The sequence below is a fragment of the Grus americana genome, chromosome 1, assembly GCF_028858705.1.
Source record: "Grus americana isolate bGruAme1 chromosome 1, bGruAme1.mat, whole genome shotgun sequence".
NCBI classification, from domain to species: Eukaryota; Metazoa; Chordata; class Aves; order Gruiformes; family Gruidae; genus Grus; species Grus americana.
This window is the reverse complement of record NC_072852.1, coordinates 215,691,597-215,711,516: the sequence shown is the minus strand read 5'-3', so window position 1 is coordinate 215,711,516 and position 19,920 is coordinate 215,691,597. Positions and strand designations below refer to the sequence as shown.

Below are 19,920 nucleotides of genomic sequence, written 5' to 3'. Positions count from 1 at the left end.
CTCTCTCCCTGACTTTTTCCTGTTAAGGTCCTAAACGATCATATGGTCCGTTGCCATAGCCACGTGTCAGAACACTCACATCTTCAGTGCTTCTCTGCAGGTCTCGTTTAGTGGTTTTACATGTCTTAATCTAAATAAATGAACCTCTCATTAGCACCATGTGGAGACCTCACAGATCTACGCTGGAACAGCCTAGCTGGGTACAGTGCCAGCTGCAAGTATGACTTGTACACAAACCAGGCAGATTTTCTCCCTAGCTGTAAGAATTCGCCACTAATTCAGCAATCACACAACTCCAACAGCAAACAAAATGGATGTTGTAGCATAAGGCAAGCACTGAACCCTGTTCAAGCTACTGGTTTTTGTCAAGTGACTGCAACATTACTATGAAATTCGGTATAAAAATTATGTAGAAGACGGAACATACACAGAAAAGCATCACAACTGCAAAAATAAATCCATTGGGTCTTCCCCACTGTCAGTGAGAGCTGGTGAAAGAAAAAAAAAAACCCCTCTTGTCAATTGGGCTGCTGTAAAAAAATCAACATAAAACACAAGTTCTCCATTCCCGTGGCAGGCAACATTACATCACAGGCTGGAACGATACACAGCAGCCATTACTCAGTGCTTATTTTAAAAGTAAAAATGAAATCCCTCCTGTATGTGCACATTATGACCACTAAAAAGCACTTGTTTCCTCAATATCCTCAATACACATTATACTTTGTACATCAAGTTATTTCAATTTTTTTTATTATGACAATTTACATGTCATATTTATATGAAAGAAATGACAGTAGATATTATAACAAAAACATTATGAAAGAAAAGTTACACAATTAGGCCTACAAGCTATAAAATGGCTTCAGGCCCAGCTTATACACAAAGAGTTCTGACCAGACTGTAGTGAGAGACAACGCTGAACAATTCATTAACAAAAATATTGGCACCAGCCTTAACATTTTTTTTTTAACTTCATTTACAAGGAATACAGTATTTAAACAGTTGTGTACTGCAAATCTAAAAACATTAGCTGTTAATAAACTGCAGTTAACCCTTTGAGCACTGAGGCCACCATGACTTCCATTTTAAAAAGTTTTACTGCATCATGTTTTACATGCACAAGATATTACTGGTGAGGGGGGAGGAAAGACAGTGAAAGCACCACCCAGTTTATGTGCAACGAGAATAACACTTCCAGTTTCTTCAGCGTATCCCCCCCTCCCACACACACAGTGTGTGTCCCCTCAGTCCATTCCCTTTGATATTGTAGCAAGTCATGATTGAAGAGAGATTGAAAAACTAAGGTTCAGGACTCAAGAAATGCAAGGGTTAAACTCTACGCAAAGAGCTCAGCTTGTGGAACTTTACCGTGTTAACTCTTTATAGAGAAAGAAAACAAAAATGAGGCCAACTGTGAATGAGACCATTTTTAAGGAACTCAAGGTTTCTTTGCAAACATATAAACAGCACACAGGAGTAAGACAAAACTGTATTTTATGTAAGTATATCTTAAATTTTAAGAGACCTATCTGGCAGATTTGATCTAATTCTCACAGAATATTGGAGGATAACCACTCTGCTAGCAAGGAACCTGTTCTATGTTACCTGGGACAACGAATATACCCAATGTTTGTCTAATGTATGGGATCTGTGCCTATGTGAGTGAGAACCGTCATGCATACTGAGAACGGTGACGTTACGCTTTTGAATCGGTCGCATACCATCTCCTGGCTGCTGTAGGAGGGCTGTGAAACACAGGTAGGAACTAGCAACCGCATTGGCATTAACAGCAAATCATTTTAATGCAAGTTAGGGGGAGGAGTACCATTTGAATGAATATAGTATAGGAATAAGATACTGTACAAGATTTTAGAGTCCATATAACGAGTATGAAATGGAAAACTAAACAAGGCTTATAGCTTTATGATTTGATTTCCTTTTCTACCACTAACTTGAGTAGCAGATTAGTATCTATTAAGGACTTTTAACTGCTCTAACTAACAAATGGTGCACTGATAACTAGGCCTATCATGTTTTAGTAGAAGGACTTTATCCCCATAGAATCATTTAAGTCAAGTTCTGACAGACTAATCTAAGTTTAGTTGTGTGGGACACAGTAAGAGGAGCAAACAACAAAGCAAACTGTGCGGACTCCGACTGATGGCCCCAGAGGCAAACATTGTCATAATACTCTATGGACTGATCCTAATTTTCTCCACATCCGCATCATGCTGATGGAACATTACCAATTCCCTCAAGAAGGAGACCTCATGTAGATTTTCCTGTTATTGTGAAGGTCGAGATGAGAGAAGGAGGGTATCAGGATGATTCTCCTAAATGGAGACCTTCCACTAGAAATATAGTCTTTAAAGGGTGAGTCAGAAGTAGTTTTTAGGCCTAAGACCTGTCTTGCAAATGGCATGGATTTACACATACATTTTTACGTTCCACTTCCCTCCATCCATTCCCCATCTCCTGTTATTTGAAAGAGCATTCAAACAGCAGGAGAAAGCGACTCTGTCTGCACCTGGGGAACCAGTGAGACTGACTATACACAAAGTGCTGCAAAGTGCACAAAGTAAACCAACTGAACGGATAGAACGACTCTACCGTTCAGTTCTCGTTAGCAACCTTTGGGGTTATACGTAGCAATAGTAGATATATTCGCAGACACATGTGCCTTCATTAAGCATGTGCTCCTTCTAACTGCTATATTGTCCCCTCCCCTGCTCCTCAGCTCAGGTGTGGGGAGCCAGCATTTACAAAATGATAGTCAAAAACCCAAGTTGTAGGACTTCCTTTTAATTGCAGTTAAATCTGGAGCCTTTACACCACATATTCAATTATAAAAACTTATCTACTTTAGAGTGTTCTATTCTTTCCCCCAGAAGCTGTACATAATCTTTTTTTTTTTAACTGTCATACTAAGCAATATACATCTTTTGCAATATACAAAATAAGTTAAATTACTCTGAAGCGTTGGGACAATCAATTCCCAAGCACACGTTTTTGCTGTTTGGAACTATCTCAGTTAGTTACACCTAATCTAAAATAAGAGCTTGGTAAGTGATGCGCCTTTTCAGAAGTGACTAGTAACATCTTCGATACCCCAACTGCTGGGTGTCCAGCTTCAGAAATAATTTTCAATTGATAAATATTTCTGAAGCCAGAGCTCTTCGCTAAGTCTCAGATTGGGTACCCAACTCTAAAGCACCAAAAATTAGTCATATAGCATTTTTCTTAGATCAGTATATACTGGAAAAAATAAGGATGGTTTCCATTGGATTTTTTATTTTCTGTCTTCCAGCATTTTAAGTGAGATATAGTCCCTACCCCAACTGTTAAGAAGGGGAGGAAGAAAAGTAAAACTACCAGGAAATGTGGGCTTGATCCTGCAAATCCTTATTTCAGATAATATCCTAAATGCTTCTATAGAAGTTTTAAACACTTAAGGAATTGCAGAATTGTGCTCTTTCACATGAATTGCTGGAGTTTCCCCCACTGTATTCAACACAATTTTTTTTTTCAGAAAATTACTGTTTTGGTTGAAGATATTTGATTTTTTTTAATATGTATAAATTTATATATTTAAGGATTTTATACACCCAGTGAATTGGAAGCATATGTCAAATGTAAATACCTATCTAGGGTGTGTGCTATACATTATAACCATATTACAAGCCTGTGAATAGTAGTCACTGCACATATACCAAAACCAATTTTCAAGGCCTATATATTACCATTTTGAACTAAATGATACAAATCTCTTCATCAGACCAGTTCTGGGGGCTAGCATTACTGCCATAATTTATTTAAATTACTGTGTACAAAATGAATTAAAAAAGCAGGTGTCATAAAAACTCCTCATTTACTTTTCATAAAAGAAGTTTGTGAAAAATATGTAGGTTGAAATAATTATTTGAAAGTTTAGATCAGGCCTTCCTATTGAAGAGCATTAAAAACCAAGTTATAAGCACCTGAAAACAGAGAGATAAAATGGACACCTTGACAATGAACTATCAGAATTATTAAACACTTGCAGTGTCTGGATACCAATGTAGTTCAGATGATAGATGTGAAGACAAATCAGAACAAGTGCACCAGTACCATATATTTTTTCTTTTGTGAACATACTTTTTTTTCCCCCTTGAGGTTCTCTGAGTAAGTTCTCTCACCAAGAGTTCAGACACAGCAATTAGAAACCAGAAGTGAACAGAAAACAAATCCAACTAAGTTATTAGCTCTTGCTATACAAAGAGTAACTGGGACACTTTGTCTAAAGAAATCCCAAAGGTGACATACTTCATAAATGAGCAATTTAGAAAAAAGCATCTCTGTTCCTCTCAAGTGCTGTTGGAGCAATCTTTTCATTAAAAAAGTCAGGAAGATGCAGTAATTATAATGTAATTCAACATGTATGAAGTCAAACTATCAAAGAGTTGATTGTTCAGCAGTGATCTTCCTACAGGGTTTCAACACTAAGGGTTTTTTTGGTAGTTTGATGATGTCATTTTCCATTTTTAAATCAAGAATATGCTTAGGTTTCAAAGACTTGATAACTAGAAGACAGCAACTGTGGTGGAAGTGAGTTCTTAATTCTGCCACCCTTCTGGTTAGATTAACACACCAAATTCATTAATTACAGAGCAGACCTACTGGGCACTTTGTGTCACTGATAGTCACACAAGCTGCACGCAAGAAAGCAACTAGCCATCCTTTATCTTGGTGACACAAAAAAAGTCCATTCCTCCACTCGATTTATAGGTTCTTCCCCTCACCCGTGCTACTTAAACTGCACATAGAAATCAATTCACTTTCTTCCCAATCAGTTACACTCTGAAGAGTCTGCAGTTAAGAAAGACAAAGCTTTTAGTGACAACCTGTGTGGAATAAACAAGAGTTTGTTGAATAAATGCTTTGTATGTTCAGCCAACAGCTGCTTGTTCTTGTACTTGTAAATCCGTTAAAAAAAAAAAAGTCTCTGGCCAGTTGTCACGCTGTTTCTCACAAGGTTTGAGCTTTGTTAGCCCAAAGCCACACCTGAAGATCAGTATTCAAAGACAGTTAACTTCTGATCTCACAATAAGTACAGAAGAGCACAAGACTAAGGACACCAAAGTACCTGGAGGACATTTCCACTCTGGAATCACATACACATACTATAACAGCATGAACCCTGTGCGGTAGTCAGCTGGCTTCATGTCAGAAAATGTCATCTTTCCAAACAGGAGACTGTACATTTTCCACCAAGCAGGAAGCCTTAGAAATGAGAGAAATGAGTTCGAAAATGTTACGGCTTTCTAGGGCATTTTTTGCAGTTTTTACTTGCACGCTGTTCCCACTGGTCTAAGGGGGAACTCTGGATCCTGGGGGATTGAGCTGTCTCAGGTACCAAAGGTGACTTCTTAGAAGACAGAAAAGTTGTTTTTGAAAAGTCACCTATAGAAAGTAAGTCGCCTATAGAAAGGAACAACTTCATAACAACCTGTCATTCTGCATTTCTTAAAACTTGACGTTCCTGATGTAAGCATCAGCGCTCCAATTCTGCTTCCTCGTCTTTCCTGCTTTTACATCACTCCCTCAGTACTCTTTTTCTGGTTGGTATATTCAGTATTGTAACTCTGTTTTATTTTCCTACATTCACAATTACTTGCCTACTATGTATTTAACATTTGGGGTTGACTCTATAAGCAAGAATGTTTGCTACAGCACTGATCAGATACTACAAGGCTCCACCAGGCAGCAGAAAAGATTATGGCACTGCCAAAATGAGAACCCATCAGTTGCACAGTGTTGCTGCACATGAATCAGTTTGCACTGCAAATATTAAAAATGCTCAGCAATTACTACCATTGAAAAAGTGGAAGCCTTATGGTCTTGCTTGTTTTAAAACACAAGTATATTAGAAATGTAGAAGCACTACTTTTATGCATCACCTAGGCAAAGAAAAGCACTAGAGTAGCTTAAAATGCTACATATGCTTTTAAGAACTCATTCTAAATTTCTGTGGCTTTCACTACCCTGTTTTAATATCTGCTCATGAAAACTGTTAATAGTTAACATCGATAAGGTGGAAAAATATTTAATCTTTAATGGAACTGAATTCTCATTTAGAGAGATATTTCTCTTTTTTTTTTTTTTTAAATCACAAGCTTGCTTAGCACAGCAGATAATGAAGGAGTTCCATCTTTTTGCAGCTCTGACGATTCTAGTTTTATAGCAGGATACGTGCACTGCTAGAACCCAAATGAGTAAGAGTCATGGAGTGGTTCTGATAGAACTCGTGGAGAAAGAGGGGGGGAAACAAAACCAAGACTTTCAAGGCCAGAAGGTAGGTAATTTTTGGATCTAGGTTTTCTAGAGAGGTATTTAGTAAAGGCCTAATACCGTTTTTATTACAAGAAAACATAAGTGCTTAATGACTGACTAGTAAATACAATATAATGGAAGGGAATCAGGTGGGGCAGGAAAGGAGAACTCACTCCTCGGTGGCAGCAGCAGTTTTGGTGCATCCATTGCCAGCAATGGACATAAACACCAGTCAAAAATCCAAATCTCAGAGCAAAAGGATTAACAGATGTGACCTTTTTGGATTTCAATGTTTGGCAGATCTGTTTGAGCTGTCTGTATGCTACAACATGTACCAATGCTACAGCCTGGATCTTAATTCAGAGTAAAGAGAAAACTGAATGCTACCCAAAACAAATTTCAGCTCTGCTCTTTATGTGCCCCATGTTGGGTTTGGTTTTTTACTTTTTGTTGTCTTTTTTTTTTCTTGACTAAAAGCACATATCACTTCATGCCCACTCAAAAGTTGATGAGATGTCTTGGAGTCAAGCGTTTTCTCTCAGAAATACTGCCTTCTTGAAATCAGTTGGTCACATGGCAATCATTAAAATGTATTTTAAGAAAATTCTAATGGCCAAAGGCCAACACTACATTCAAAACCTGCTAATACATCCAGGCAGATAAGTAAAATCAAAACAAAAACACACACAAACCCCAAACAGAAAACCTCCAAAAGGAAAACTGTTCCATTTGTTTACTTCAATTTGAAGTAGATATTAAGGACATGAATGGACCAGTCATGGTTTATTTGAAAATCCCTCAATCCTCTGATGCACTGTCATTCTGTGGTCAATGCTGTTTGCACAAACATATTTCATTCAGAATACGCCAACAGATGGTGAAACTCGAGTGGCCGGGCAGCTACCGCAGGGTTCTTTTGTCTGTAAAAGTTTGTAGCACATCAAAATGCCATCCAGCTTACAGACTAACTTCACATCGATATGTCCTCCCACTAGACACTGTGCATCGAAGACCGTCTGATGAACTATGCATGAGATAGCTTTATAAATTCATGGCTAGCGTGTTTCAACTGTCAAAAACTTCATTACAGTACACTTTACTGTACAAACACTTTAAAGGATGTTTATTAGGAAAGTCTGCAAGTCATAATGGATAGTAGAGTTCTTGTTTATGGTACCTTCTTGGCCTCTAATAATTCTGTTTGCCTCCAGTATTAAAATCAAACTGCTTCCATGAAGGTGATTACTAAAATGAGCTATGGTATGTTAACCTACAACTCACAAAATGAGACAGTACAGACATTAATTTTTTTTAACTGTCTGTTAAGTTGTAATCTAAGTTGTGAACATTTAAATATAATATATATCTCATATGAAAAAGCTAAAGCACAAGTGCTTCTGCATCCCCCCCACCCGCCCCTTGAGCCAAACCCACCCCAGTTCTGGTTTGGGCCCTGACTGATTTGGAATGCTTTCTTAGGCCACCCATTTCCACAAATTTGTATGCACTCAGGAAATATAAAGTCAAAAATATACAAATCTCTTGTTGTTATAAGGTTTTTGTGAGTGAAATTACCCAGGACCATGGACTTGGAAGGAGAAGGGGGGGGGTAAGAGAGGGAATTTACAGCAATTCATCTTCAAAGTTCAAAACTGGTCACTTCACAGAAAGACTGCAGGACTGGTGAAATTCTTGCTTCTAAAAAGTGATACTGTAGTGGAGAATTTTCTAGGAAAAATAAAACAGCTTTTAATAACTGGCCCGCTGGTATGAGCTACCGTGGAATAAATTAGCACAAAAATGGAAGTCTTATAACTGTTCACTGTTACAGACGTAATCAACAAGGTCAGTCACTCTCAAAAGTTCGTCTTCATCTTCCTCCGGCCCTACTGCTTCCTGCCCGCTCCCTGTCCCGTTGGGCGCCAGGCTGGCGCTGGCTGTGCTGTCCTTGGGGGCCTGGGTCTTCTCACTTGGCTTGCCAATCAAGTTCTCAATGGTTTTACCTGGGCTCTGTCCATTGGTGGAAGGCAAGTCCACCAGGCTGTAGTCCAAAGGGCTCTCTACTTTCCCTACGTTATCAAAGTCATCTTCGTCATCGCTTTCTATCCGGTAGCAGTGCTTCTTGGTGTTGTCTTGAGGAGCTTGTGGTGCTGGCAGCTTATTTGCAGGAGCGGGGTTTTCTGTGTTGTCATTAGCATTTTCGCAGTTATCCTCCTCATCTGTTTCGATTCGATTCAGCCGTTTGCGGACAGGCCTCCCCTCATCTTCCTCATCTTCTCCTTCTTCCTCAGAGTAGTCGTCTGTACTTCGCCGACGTTTTCGAATCAATCGCTTTGACTCCTTTGTGGATTCATCATCTTCAGAGTTCTTAGATGTGTAGCTCTCTGGAATAAGCAGCAGACTTAAAGCCATTAGCAAATCTGAGTGCAACCAAAACAATTACACTTTATTTTTCATCTTTCACACTCATTAAAAAGCCATCTCTCTTTCACTACGCACATTTCCATCTCCTTTCGCAGGCTCCCCAACCACATTGAAAAGCTTGCACTGCTTTTACTTTTTAAATGAACTGTAGCAAGCAGCGAAGACCAATGATTTGCTGATACTCTGTTTTCAATCGGAGGAGTACCAGAGGCTCTGGAGGCAAGTGTGTTCCCTTCTACAAATGGTTAACTGCACTCCAGGAATAACGCAGAACCCTGAGAGATTCACAGCACCTGCTTTACACCCTTCCAGAAACTGAGAGCCCAAATAATGGTTGCACTGTCATAAAAAAAAATATATATATATATAAATGTATATATATAGACACACACACAATTGTACTATACCCCCACCACCCCCAAATTATATGCTTTGGAAGAAGTTGTATATGAACACTGCCTGTCACCTGGAGTTTGCTGCCCTTTAACAGGAGGCCTTTTTTTTTTTTTTTTTTTTTTGGCAAACTGGAATATTGCTTACATGCTGACAGCCTTTACCCTGACCTTTGATGGCTTAGGTGTGAAAAGATGTAGACTGAAAAAAATCAAACTGCAAACATCTTGTGATTTTCATTAGAAATGCATGTGAATTGTCATTTTTAAAGGGTATTATTTAATGTAGGTTCAAGTTGATAGAGACTGTCAGAGTTCCTGTATTTTTCAACATAATTACATTTCCAGTAAGGCTGTTATATATTTTATAATACTGTGGGAGAGTACTGCAATGGTACTAAATGGTGCTGATTTTAAAATGCAAAAAGCCAGTACCAAAAATACCCGAAGAAATGGGATTTGACGGAGAAAAGACACTGTCAATCAGGCACTGTTAATCAGGCACTGTTTAAAGTCACAGGCAGCAGAAATCTCAGCCACCATATAGCAGATTGTTAGCAGAGAGCCTGTATGTTGTACTTCTGAGCACAGACTGTATTGAAGTATAAGATCAAGTTTTCGAGATACTATTCAGTTGCACTACATACTTGTTTCCCTTCATCTAAAGGGATCCTGTAGCACTCTGTAAACTCAGGCTAGCACTTCCAAAACTTACCTACAAATCAGAGGCGCTCAGCCTGTCAAGCGCGGCTTATTTTCTGAGGAGGCCTGGCATCCATTGCAACCCATTACTGCTCAGCGTCTCTGGAAGTTGCACCTAAGGTCTCATAAGCTGGGCACCCCAAATGCAAAGCACCCAAAGTCAGTGGTAGCTTTTGTAAAAGCTAATTTTACATCAAAATGCACACCAGTCGCTCGTGGTGTGACTGACATTACTGAGGGCAGGCTTCCTCTGTACTTATCGCAGCTCCTTCAAACAGGAGATTGACCACCAGCACAAATGCAATCAGGGCACCAGAAGTCATGCCCTTTCTCTTACAAAACAGAAGCTTCTAAGGCTTGTGGGACAAAGCTTTGTGACCTCTCAACAGAAAAGTGATGAAACAGTTACATTTGTGCCAATATCCCCGCACTCTGTGCCAGACACAGCAAATTCGGACCTGGAAGTCAGGATTAGGGACAACGATGACTTTGAGGAGTGATTGTAACAGTGCATCACAAGTACCAGCGGACTGTTTCAGAAGGAAACAGTTTCTGAGAACTATCAAGGAACTCTAGAAAGAAGATTGTCCAAAATCTCTGAATTATATACAGTTTTCTCTTCATGCTAATGCTGATATGTACCAGCTCCTGCCAACAGCAGGCTATTTATTTTACCTTCACTATCTGAAGTGGAGAGCCTGCGTTTATGAACTCTTCTTAACTCCTTCCCATATCGGACACTTTTCTGTGAGCCATCGCTTTCTGAATCTTCCTTATAATTAACTTGTCTCTTCTGATTCCGTCTTGATCTTCTCCTCCTAGTTTCCAGGTAATCGTCATCACTGTAATCTGTGTAATCGCCACTCTCTGTACAGAGGAAAATAGTGACGTGCGTTATTCCATTAAAGCAAAACTGCACAATTTAGATAAGCTTTAGACCAGCACCAATGAAATCATGTGCTCTTCCAGCACAGGAGCGTCTCAACTATCATGCGTGGTCACCCCGACCTGTTCCAGGCTCATGCAGTGAAGTGGCTCAGTTCTGCCATTCATCGCCAGCGAAGAAAATTGCTCAATTTTAAAATCTTCTCACAAACCGTTTTCCTGTCTCCCTCAAACTCCTCTGGAAGAAGGTTTCCTTCCTGTGCTTTTGTTCCCTCAGCTCTGCAGGTGCCAAAGATGCCTCCTCTACAATTCCTGACAATTGAAACAACCTTACTGAATTGAAGTTGATGATGCACATTACCACTGACACTGGGAAGTCCTTTCTGGTTTTAGAATTTAAATAAATTGTACTCTACTTGAACACTTTTAAGAATAGGTAGATTAAAAAACACTGACAAGATGAAACTTCAGATAAGATCTGAGTGATAGAATTTAAATCCACAACAAAAATCGGTCTCACTCGATCATAAGTTTGTTTAAAACAGAAACTGTATAGAAGAAACTTACCATCATTCACAGTTCTTCCTGCACCAGTCCACTGCAGCTAGTGTCTTTAAGAATTAAATTTACTAACATCAGCTGAAAATAGCCTTGAATCAACTTTAGCTGCTTTTTCACTGAGCTCTGTCAGAACAATTATCCCAAGATACATTTCTATACATGTCACATACTGTTCCTAAGTTAGTGATTGACATGAGTCACAGATCAAAGTGGCATCCTCTTTACTTCCTAAAATATTAGAGAAAGAATCAGAGCAAGTCAACAACCACCTTCAGAAAGAAACTCCATCACTGGAGACTGAAAACAAAGCCACTTGCAGGGTACCTGATTTCTTTAGCTCAAAATAGGGTTAAGGCAGGATCCTGAGGGACAGTAACGGGGGAAAAGAGAGAAACACAGAGGTAGCACTATACTCTTAGATACATAAGGAATGACACTGGAATCAGTTGATTTTATCACAGTTGTGTATCCACCAGGAAACAAATAGTTGCTCATGTGCATTACAGAACAGATGAGCAATCTAAGCGCATATAGCTATTCTTCATCTGTTCATGCATGAACCCTCCTTTTGGAAAGCAGGACTTCAAAGCAACCTACTCCAACACGGTCACCATCTCTATTCTAGAGAGACACAGAAAACACTGGAAAGGTAACACACACTGCAGTAAGTTAATGCTCCAGTGTACTTAGTACCTTAAGTTCGCAATAAAAATAAGTAAAAATAAGTGCTTGCACTTTCTAGGACTGGGTCTCAAATGAAGCAGAAACACAAAGGACAGTCTTCAGAGAAAGTTGCTAATCATGAAAAGGTGTAAGTATTGCGTAGGTATTATTTTCGCACTTCAAACTGTGCAAACTGAAAACAAACTAGTTGAAGGAAAAGTGGAATAAAGTGAATTATTAGGTTCTCCTGTGATGCAAGAATCTTCAGTTAATAAAGATCAAAAAGGGTAATTGTAGAAGAGACAGATTCAAGGTGTGAGGGGGAAAATGTTTCTTTCAGAAGAAGCTTTTTCAAAGGTTTTCAGAAGATCTTCAGGCAGCTATAAAGAAGTGCTTTTTTGCCTCCATCCTTTCTTTTCCCTGCAATTATGTTCCAAACAGGAAGGTATGGGGTAGCTGAAACTATCCACAAAGGTGGCCTTTTGAATCATAACACAAGCATTCATTTAAATACATAATTACTTAAAATGCCAAGAACCTTGTACTCAAGGTTTCCTGCAAAATAGTCACAGAAGAACAAGTAGCAAATTGCTTTCCACGCAAGGGGCAAAGGTGACATCTGAATTGACCAAAGCAACCAAACAAGTAAGAGTCAGTCGTGACAGGAAACTGAGACTTCCACTCTTCCTCTCCCTAGTACAGAGTATTTAATACATTTAAGACTTCTCACACTCACCAGATTCTCTGCTTGAATTGTCTTCAGAATCTTCATCTTCGTCATCTTCAGAATATTTTTTCTTGACTGTTTTCCTTCGTAACCGCCTGCTTTGCCTCATGGGCCTGGAGAGGTGTCGCCTGGATATGCGGGCACAGAACTCTGAATCGCTGTCTTCGTTTGATGGTGGGTCATCTTCACTTTCATCCAGATTTTCCTCTGATATAACAAACTCATCCTGAGATCTGTTCAAAGAGAGACCACAGACAACAGAGACAGATATTGGAAACAAAGGATCAAAACAGTACTTCAAGCAAGCGATAAACATAAAGTAAGTATTGTCTGGCACAAAAAAAAAAAAAATCCAGGATAACATCCAGAAGGCATTCAGCAGAGGACAGAGTTGAAAATGTATGAGCGCACTTTAACGGATCAATGCACTATTAATTCTGTGAGATTTCTGCAAGCTACACTCATTGATTCAGAATTTCCAGCACGTTTAGCTCAATTATTCAGAGTGCCACTGAAATGTCCTCAGTATGGTCACAGGTGAAAAACAAAGCTCAAAATTTGCATCTATGTTGTATAGATTATCCATACACTTAGTAAGTTGACTCAGTGACTGGTGTAAAGCTTTAAATGTTAATGGTAAAGAGCCTACACTTCATGCTCTATTATGTTTCTTCACTGAGGCATAAAGGACATCTAAAATCATTATTAAATTTTTTAACATTAGGAATTCCCCAGACTGAACAATGAGAAATTCCATGGAAAGAGAGTTTCAGTTAGCCAGAGCAATACTCAGCATTTAAAGCTTCACATGACACATATTTGTTTTCTACAGCATAAACCACCTCTCTGCCTGTTTTCAAACTCTATCTCCTAGAGAGCAGAAATCAAGAATTGATTTCAGAACCTGCATGCCAAGATCTGCATGCTTTAAATAGGGAAATTTTACTCTTCCAATTTCTAAATGACAATCAGGCCCAATAAAAATCCCACAGAATAGGACGTATTTTCAAAAAGGAACAACCAGCCTCATTTTAGCTACATCTTTGTTAAGTATTTCTGCCAGTCACATCAGTCAGAGGACTGAGCCTCTCTGGCTCCTTCACTACCATAACTGTGTACTGAACCCCACAGTGCAGCCTCAAACATACCAGTAACATTTCCAGAACATGTTTTGCTTAGAATACAGGTTGAATGATTTCAGCGCATGGATCCAGAGTGCGTTTTTTTCCAGTACAATGACGCTCCCCTAGGCCAGGAGGACTTTTGCTGGCACCATGCGGTGCTGTTCCAGCACTGGGCACAAGCTCCTCATGATCCATTTCAGAGCCACTGTGGTCACAGAAGCCTGTAGTGGTCTGTGACTTGTGGTGGAAGTTAAATTGCAGACCTACCCATCACTGATCTTGAATTCATCCTCGCTCTCTTCTTCATCCAGATTACTATCACTATCAAGGTCGTTTAGTCGCCGTCGTTTCTTGCGTCGTGCTGCAGCAGCCCTTTGTGGTCGCTTGTTTTCTTTCCTTTCTTCCTCTAGGATTGTGGAAATGTCTTTTCCACGGTGACCTGTGATATTAGACATGTCTTTGCCTCTCCCAATACCTGAATTCAGTGATAGGGAAAAAAAGAGCAAGTTTAGTTTTTGTTTAACTGTATACAAATCTTTCTTCCATGCCTCTAGCTTCAGTTTATTTTCTGTAAAGCAGAATAATTTTTTGTCATGCAAGACTCTGTCTGGAGTCTTATTCCTGACGCACACAGCCCCAGCTGTAGTCACTTGGAAATACTGAGGTCCACACAGAAGACAGCGGATAAGTGTTGGCATTCTGATACTCAACCCCAACCCACATGATTACCACTGCTAGTGCCTTTTGAGTAGGGCAGCTATCAGAAAATACATCTGAATATCCTTCTTGGAGGATGAAGTGTTTAAGTTGCTGTTTGGTCATGGAGTGGAGTTTCTGAAAAGCTGGTTTTACTGTTGAGACTTCGCTGTGTTTATTATATGGGTCTTGTGTTACACACCCACCGACACACAATTTTCAGATTGTCCGTATCCATCCAGCAAGCTTCTGAAAACTGGTGTCTTTACAGAGATGCCAAAAGCCAAACAACTGAGGGAGAATGTTTCACAGCAGTTTTCTCCACACAAGTTAAGGTGATGCAGAAGCACAAATCCATCCACATCTCGGATGCACCTGGTCTAGTGGAGGGTGTCCCTGCCCACGGCATGGGGGCTGGAACTAGATGGTCTTTAACGTCCCTCCCAACCCAAACCATTCTGGGATTCTATGATCTCTGTTTTGGTCCCCTATGTTGTCTTAACAGGCAACAAAGAATGTTATTTCATTTTATTCACATACAACTGAGAAGTGCTTATAGATCTGGATTAATATTTTTAAACTTTGTAGACCCAGTCTTTAGACGGTCCAACTGTGGACCAATTTATGAGCCCAATTTTTACAGGGGACAAATGTCAATAGTGCTAGCTGCCATTCCAATCTCAAATCCAAAACTCAGAAAATTAATTTTAAGAGGTTTCTTGTCATGCTTATTCATTGTATTCATATATCAAAACACGTCCAAGCTGAACTTTTTGGCATCTTTTGACAGCCTGGGATGGCCATTTCTAAGGGAAATTATATCATTTGATTCTAAAAATACAGCAGTAAAACCTGTAAATGACAAAGTTTAAGGGAGAGGATTTTATTTGTTGCTTCTCATATCAAAATAAATTTGGTCTCAATTGTATCACTGTTGCAATGAAAAACAAACATCAGAAACATACCTCCTCCATCAGCCTCCTTGATATCATCTTCAATTGCCTCATCAATTGCCTCATCAAATTCATCAAACCTAAAAGTAACAGCTTTCATTTACCACTTTGAAACGAACCCTAATTCAATTATATTATGAAAACATACCTCAAAATCTAAAACTGCTCTGAGAAATCACACTGCACACACAATGGGCTGGGTATATAATAAAATAACAGAGATAACGGCCCAGCTTGATGATAAAATAGCAAATTTTTTAAAAGGTGTGGTTCTTATTTCTACTTGCTAGCAGATTATTTATCATTGCCTGGCTGTCTTACTATTGATTTATGTGAACAGAAAACCACTTTCATTTTACGTGACTTACCACTGAATTTAACAATCTATAATTTTCAAAGTTCTTTAAGATGGTATCAGTGGCTTTTTTCACACAAAGTATTAGTCATTTTTCCCACACCTTTTATTAGATGACATACGCACCACCAATCTGCAAAACAGACTTTCTGAAAAGCATCTATTAAAGTCAAAGTAAAATTACTCATCCTGTCTAAATTTTCCTTGAAAACTTCTTTCAGATAGCTTCTTTCTCCTCCTAAAGCTCACAGTAATTATACTTTATGGATCTGCAACATCCTAAGCTGAACAGATAAAACATACTGTACACACTTCTTTGTAATTATACACAAATAAGCTATAATGTAATGTTACCTAACTAAATAGGACAAACAAAACCAAAATATTTGAGTCCATTTGTCAAGCAGCAGCTGTTATAAAACTGCATAAATCTCTGCAAGCTGGGTAACTCATTTGAAGTGACCAGGAAACGAAGGAAAAAGGATCCATCCTTTACACAGATGTTTGTTTACACCTCAGTTTGTTTCTTCAAATCTCATAAAAAAGGACTGTTACCTGTATCACCAAATAGATGCCTTGAGATATAACACGATAAAAGTACAAATTTTATTAACTATACAGGAGAAGCATTTTATTTAGATGCAAGTTTTTCTTCCTCTCATTTTTAAAAAAATCAGTTCTGGGGGGTATAAGTGGACAATACTTTCATTAAAGATTCAGTTTCTCAGTCATGAAAGAAAGATTACAGTTATATGTATCTTGGTCCTCCATAGTAACGTCCAACAGAACAAGTAAAGAATAGATCTAATATTACTCTGTATTCCAATAGTAAGCATAAACCACTTTCTCCTTTAAAAATAAGGCAATGGATTTCTGGTCTCTTTATATTCCCTGAGAACAATTGCAAGTCACGTTCAAGACAGCTTTACACAGCAAGGAAGTAACTCTGAAATTATTCCATCAATAAGATTAGTTCCACATTACTCAAGCATTATTTTCGCTCCACACTGCTAAAAAAACCCAACAAAAATCTTTTTAAAATGTGAGAAATCACTTATTGCTTTCAAATCACTGCCAACAAATAACCTGAGCTCAAACATGAGCTGACAGCTGCTTGTCCATTAGCTGTAATGGAACATAATTTCCTCTGCTGCTGCTATATTCATAACGCAGATTTCTGCTAACCTCCTCACGAGAGGGCTTGACAGATGACTCGGGTGATGCAAAGGGATTACATATCTTTAGAGAACCAGAACTACACAATAGAGATTTGTCTGTAAGCGGAATAAGACGGTTAGCATTTATTTTCCCCCGCTGAAGGAAAGCATATGCAATTCTCAGCGACACTAGCGAGACTTCACTGCGGACATATAAATTTGCAGTGACACGCTGACACCTGTAATATTTTCACCAGCTCAAAGTTATTTGTATGATGGAGTCTGTAAGAAAGACTCCATCATTTTGTGTCAGAAGATTGATTTTTCCAGAACAACATTATATGAAACATTACTTCCAATAAAAATTATTGTCTTTGCACAACATGTGTCCTGCTGAAGTCATGCCAGATACCCTACAGGCAAGGGGTTTATTTCTCCTCATCAGATGCTGCTCGAGCTGTCATGAACATAATAGCAAATCTATATAATCTTGCCTGTGGCATAATGTTCCTTACAGAAATACTTAATTTCCCAAAGCGGCAATGGCATTTTCATTAGTGTGGCTTATGCTGTTAATTTAAAAAGTTATCGAAAATCAACAGCTAAGCAAGGTCAGACTGCGTTTTCTGCACAGGCCAGAAAACTCAGCGAATACAAACGCTGTGCCTCTCCTCAATGGCAAGACCAGATCGACTGTGAGTTTAATCATGGTTATTGTTGGAAGGTTTTGAAAGTTGTAATGTTTTAATTTTTGATGATAAAGGTCTACACAGAGCAAGTACAGGAAACAATGCTTTTTTTTTTTTTTTTTTGTACTCCTAATGCAGCTGGGACAAAAACCCACAAGCTCTCAGGCAGCCAGATTCTTCTCTAATCCCGAAAGGCAGCCTACCTGCCTGGTGGACTGAAGAGGATACAGAGCATCTCAAGGTATTATTTAGAAAATAGTTTATAAAACACCTTGGTAATATACTGAGAACAAAAGGAAATACTAAGATCATGCCGAGTTTTGGAAACTTTAGTGGCCTGCTCTACTTTCAGAATGCACAGTCTAAATATCTTGGAATTTTAATCTACTAATTGCATTTTTATCACAATTTCTCTAAAGAGGTACAGACCAGTTGTGGACGTACTGTCTCATAATTGCATTTTAAGTTTCATACCCCTTTCACGTAAAGAAGCTATTTAAACAAGCCACTGACCTGTAGCTTATGCATTTTCGGGTTCTGGTAGATCTCCTTTCAAGCAGCTTTGATTTTGGCTTTTTGGAATCTTTCTTCTTTTCTTCCTGACCTTCAGGTATTTCTGGCTCCTGTTCAGATAACAGCAAAGTGTCAAAAAGCTTTATCTCCCCCATACCTCCACAATCCTCATGACTGAACTCATATGATACAGATATTTATACGACCTAGAAAACTCATATGCCCAACACAACACATTAACACATTTTGGCTTCTAATATATTGACTTGTTACAGTAGAGTTCACCTGAACACACGCAGATATTGCCCTTCCTGGCTACATAATTTCACAAATACAGAGTTTAAGGGTTGAGGCTATTGTATCATTCTGTTTATACTACAGCACTGAGATCATGCCTCGGGTGATACTCACAGCACTAGTAAATGCAGCAGCTGAACAAATTGTTGCTAGCATCTCTACATACTGAGCACAGGGACACCTTTACAAGGTGCAGTTTCAATAAAGTTCCACGCAGATTAATTTTATGATATTCTTTCCAAGTTATTAACTTACACAAAAAAAAAAATCTGCCCCCAGGCTGAATTTTTCAAGTATTTGCTCCCAGCCATAGACTCTTTGGCAAGTTTGTAAAATCTGTTATTGTTTTTCTGTTACCCAGAGACAGAGGGAGAAAGCTGGCTTTATTACAGTCAGTTAGAGTGGAAAGTCCATGTTTAAAACAAACAGAAGTTTCACTTTAAACTCTCATGCAAGGAACAGATTCCGTAATTTCAGACAAAGGCATTTGGCTAAGATTCCAAGTGAATCAATTTAGAATGTATTTAAGAAGTGAGAAAAGGCTGTTCTCCACATGAATAAAAACATTTTTCCTCTTCTGCAAAGGGAAACCATATAAAAGCATCTGTTAATAAACCACTAAATGTTTATAGTTTTTAACCACATGTGACTTCAATATACATTTGTCGGAAGCAAATGTTATGCTTCTAATAGATACTACATATTCCCTCTGAGCCATAAGCCAGAAACATTTGTTTCCAAAGGAAAGCTATGACAATTAGCTCAGGCCTAGATAACTACACAGCAGACACTAGAGTTAAACTGAATCCCACCTTTATAAACTACAGAACAGTAGAGCACTCTACTCAAGACCCAACTGTAATGGGCAGGGAGGTGATTCTGCTATCCTTCACTGACAGAGGACTCCACGTGGCACCAGCTGGCTCTAATAAACATGATAAAGCTCCCTTGGTTTCTCTGCTAAATTCAATCTCAGTCTAAAAGGAAGGGTCTAGAATTATTTCTGACCCGCATATACATTGATTTTTCTTTCCAAGATGCTACTAGCACATCTAATACATCACTGAGAAACTACATCCTTGAGAAGTTTGAAAAATAAAACAGTAGTGAAACATAGGCACAGTAACTTACCTGAGGTGGAATGATGTTCTCAATACTGATACCCACATACACCAATCGCTCTTTTCTTTAGGAGAGAAAAAAATAAAAATAAGCTTACAGAAAGACTGCAGATATCTAAAATAATGCTGTAATTAGCACCATTTGAAGCTCTTACTATCGCTTGGCAGAAGCATCCCAAGAGGATGTTCCAACTGAAAACAGTTATTTTAGCTGGAATTATGTACTAAATCTCATATGATTACATTTTCCTGCATGCATAATGCAAGGGATTTCCAAAGAGTTCTGACAAACAATGGTACTTGAAGATTACGGGCACCACAGAAATGATTGAATTGGGGTGTAAAAAAC

At 38.7% G+C, this 19,920-nt stretch overlaps 1 protein-coding gene across 2 annotated transcripts in view; it reads right to left on the bottom strand.

Moving 5' to 3' along the window:
- Positions 1–729: 729 nt before the first annotated feature.
- RSF1 (remodeling and spacing factor 1) overlaps positions 730–19,920 on the bottom strand; it is a 65,753-nt gene continuing 46,562 nt past the window's right edge. For both annotated transcript variants that reach the window (XM_054847409.1, XM_054847502.1), the window contains 7 exons: positions 19,582–19,636; positions 18,154–18,263; positions 15,452–15,519; positions 14,058–14,265; positions 12,676–12,899; positions 10,506–10,697; positions 730–8,696 (listed from right to left, as the gene is read on the bottom strand). In XM_054847409.1, the coding sequence (XP_054703384.1) occupies positions 8,122–8,696; positions 10,506–10,697; positions 12,676–12,899; positions 14,058–14,265; positions 15,452–15,519; positions 18,154–18,263; positions 19,582–19,636 (1,432 nt within the window). In that variant the 3' untranslated portion in view covers positions 730–8,121. The remainder of the gene's footprint in view (positions 8,697–10,505; positions 10,698–12,675; positions 12,900–14,057; positions 14,266–15,451; positions 15,520–18,153; positions 18,264–19,581; positions 19,637–19,920) is intronic.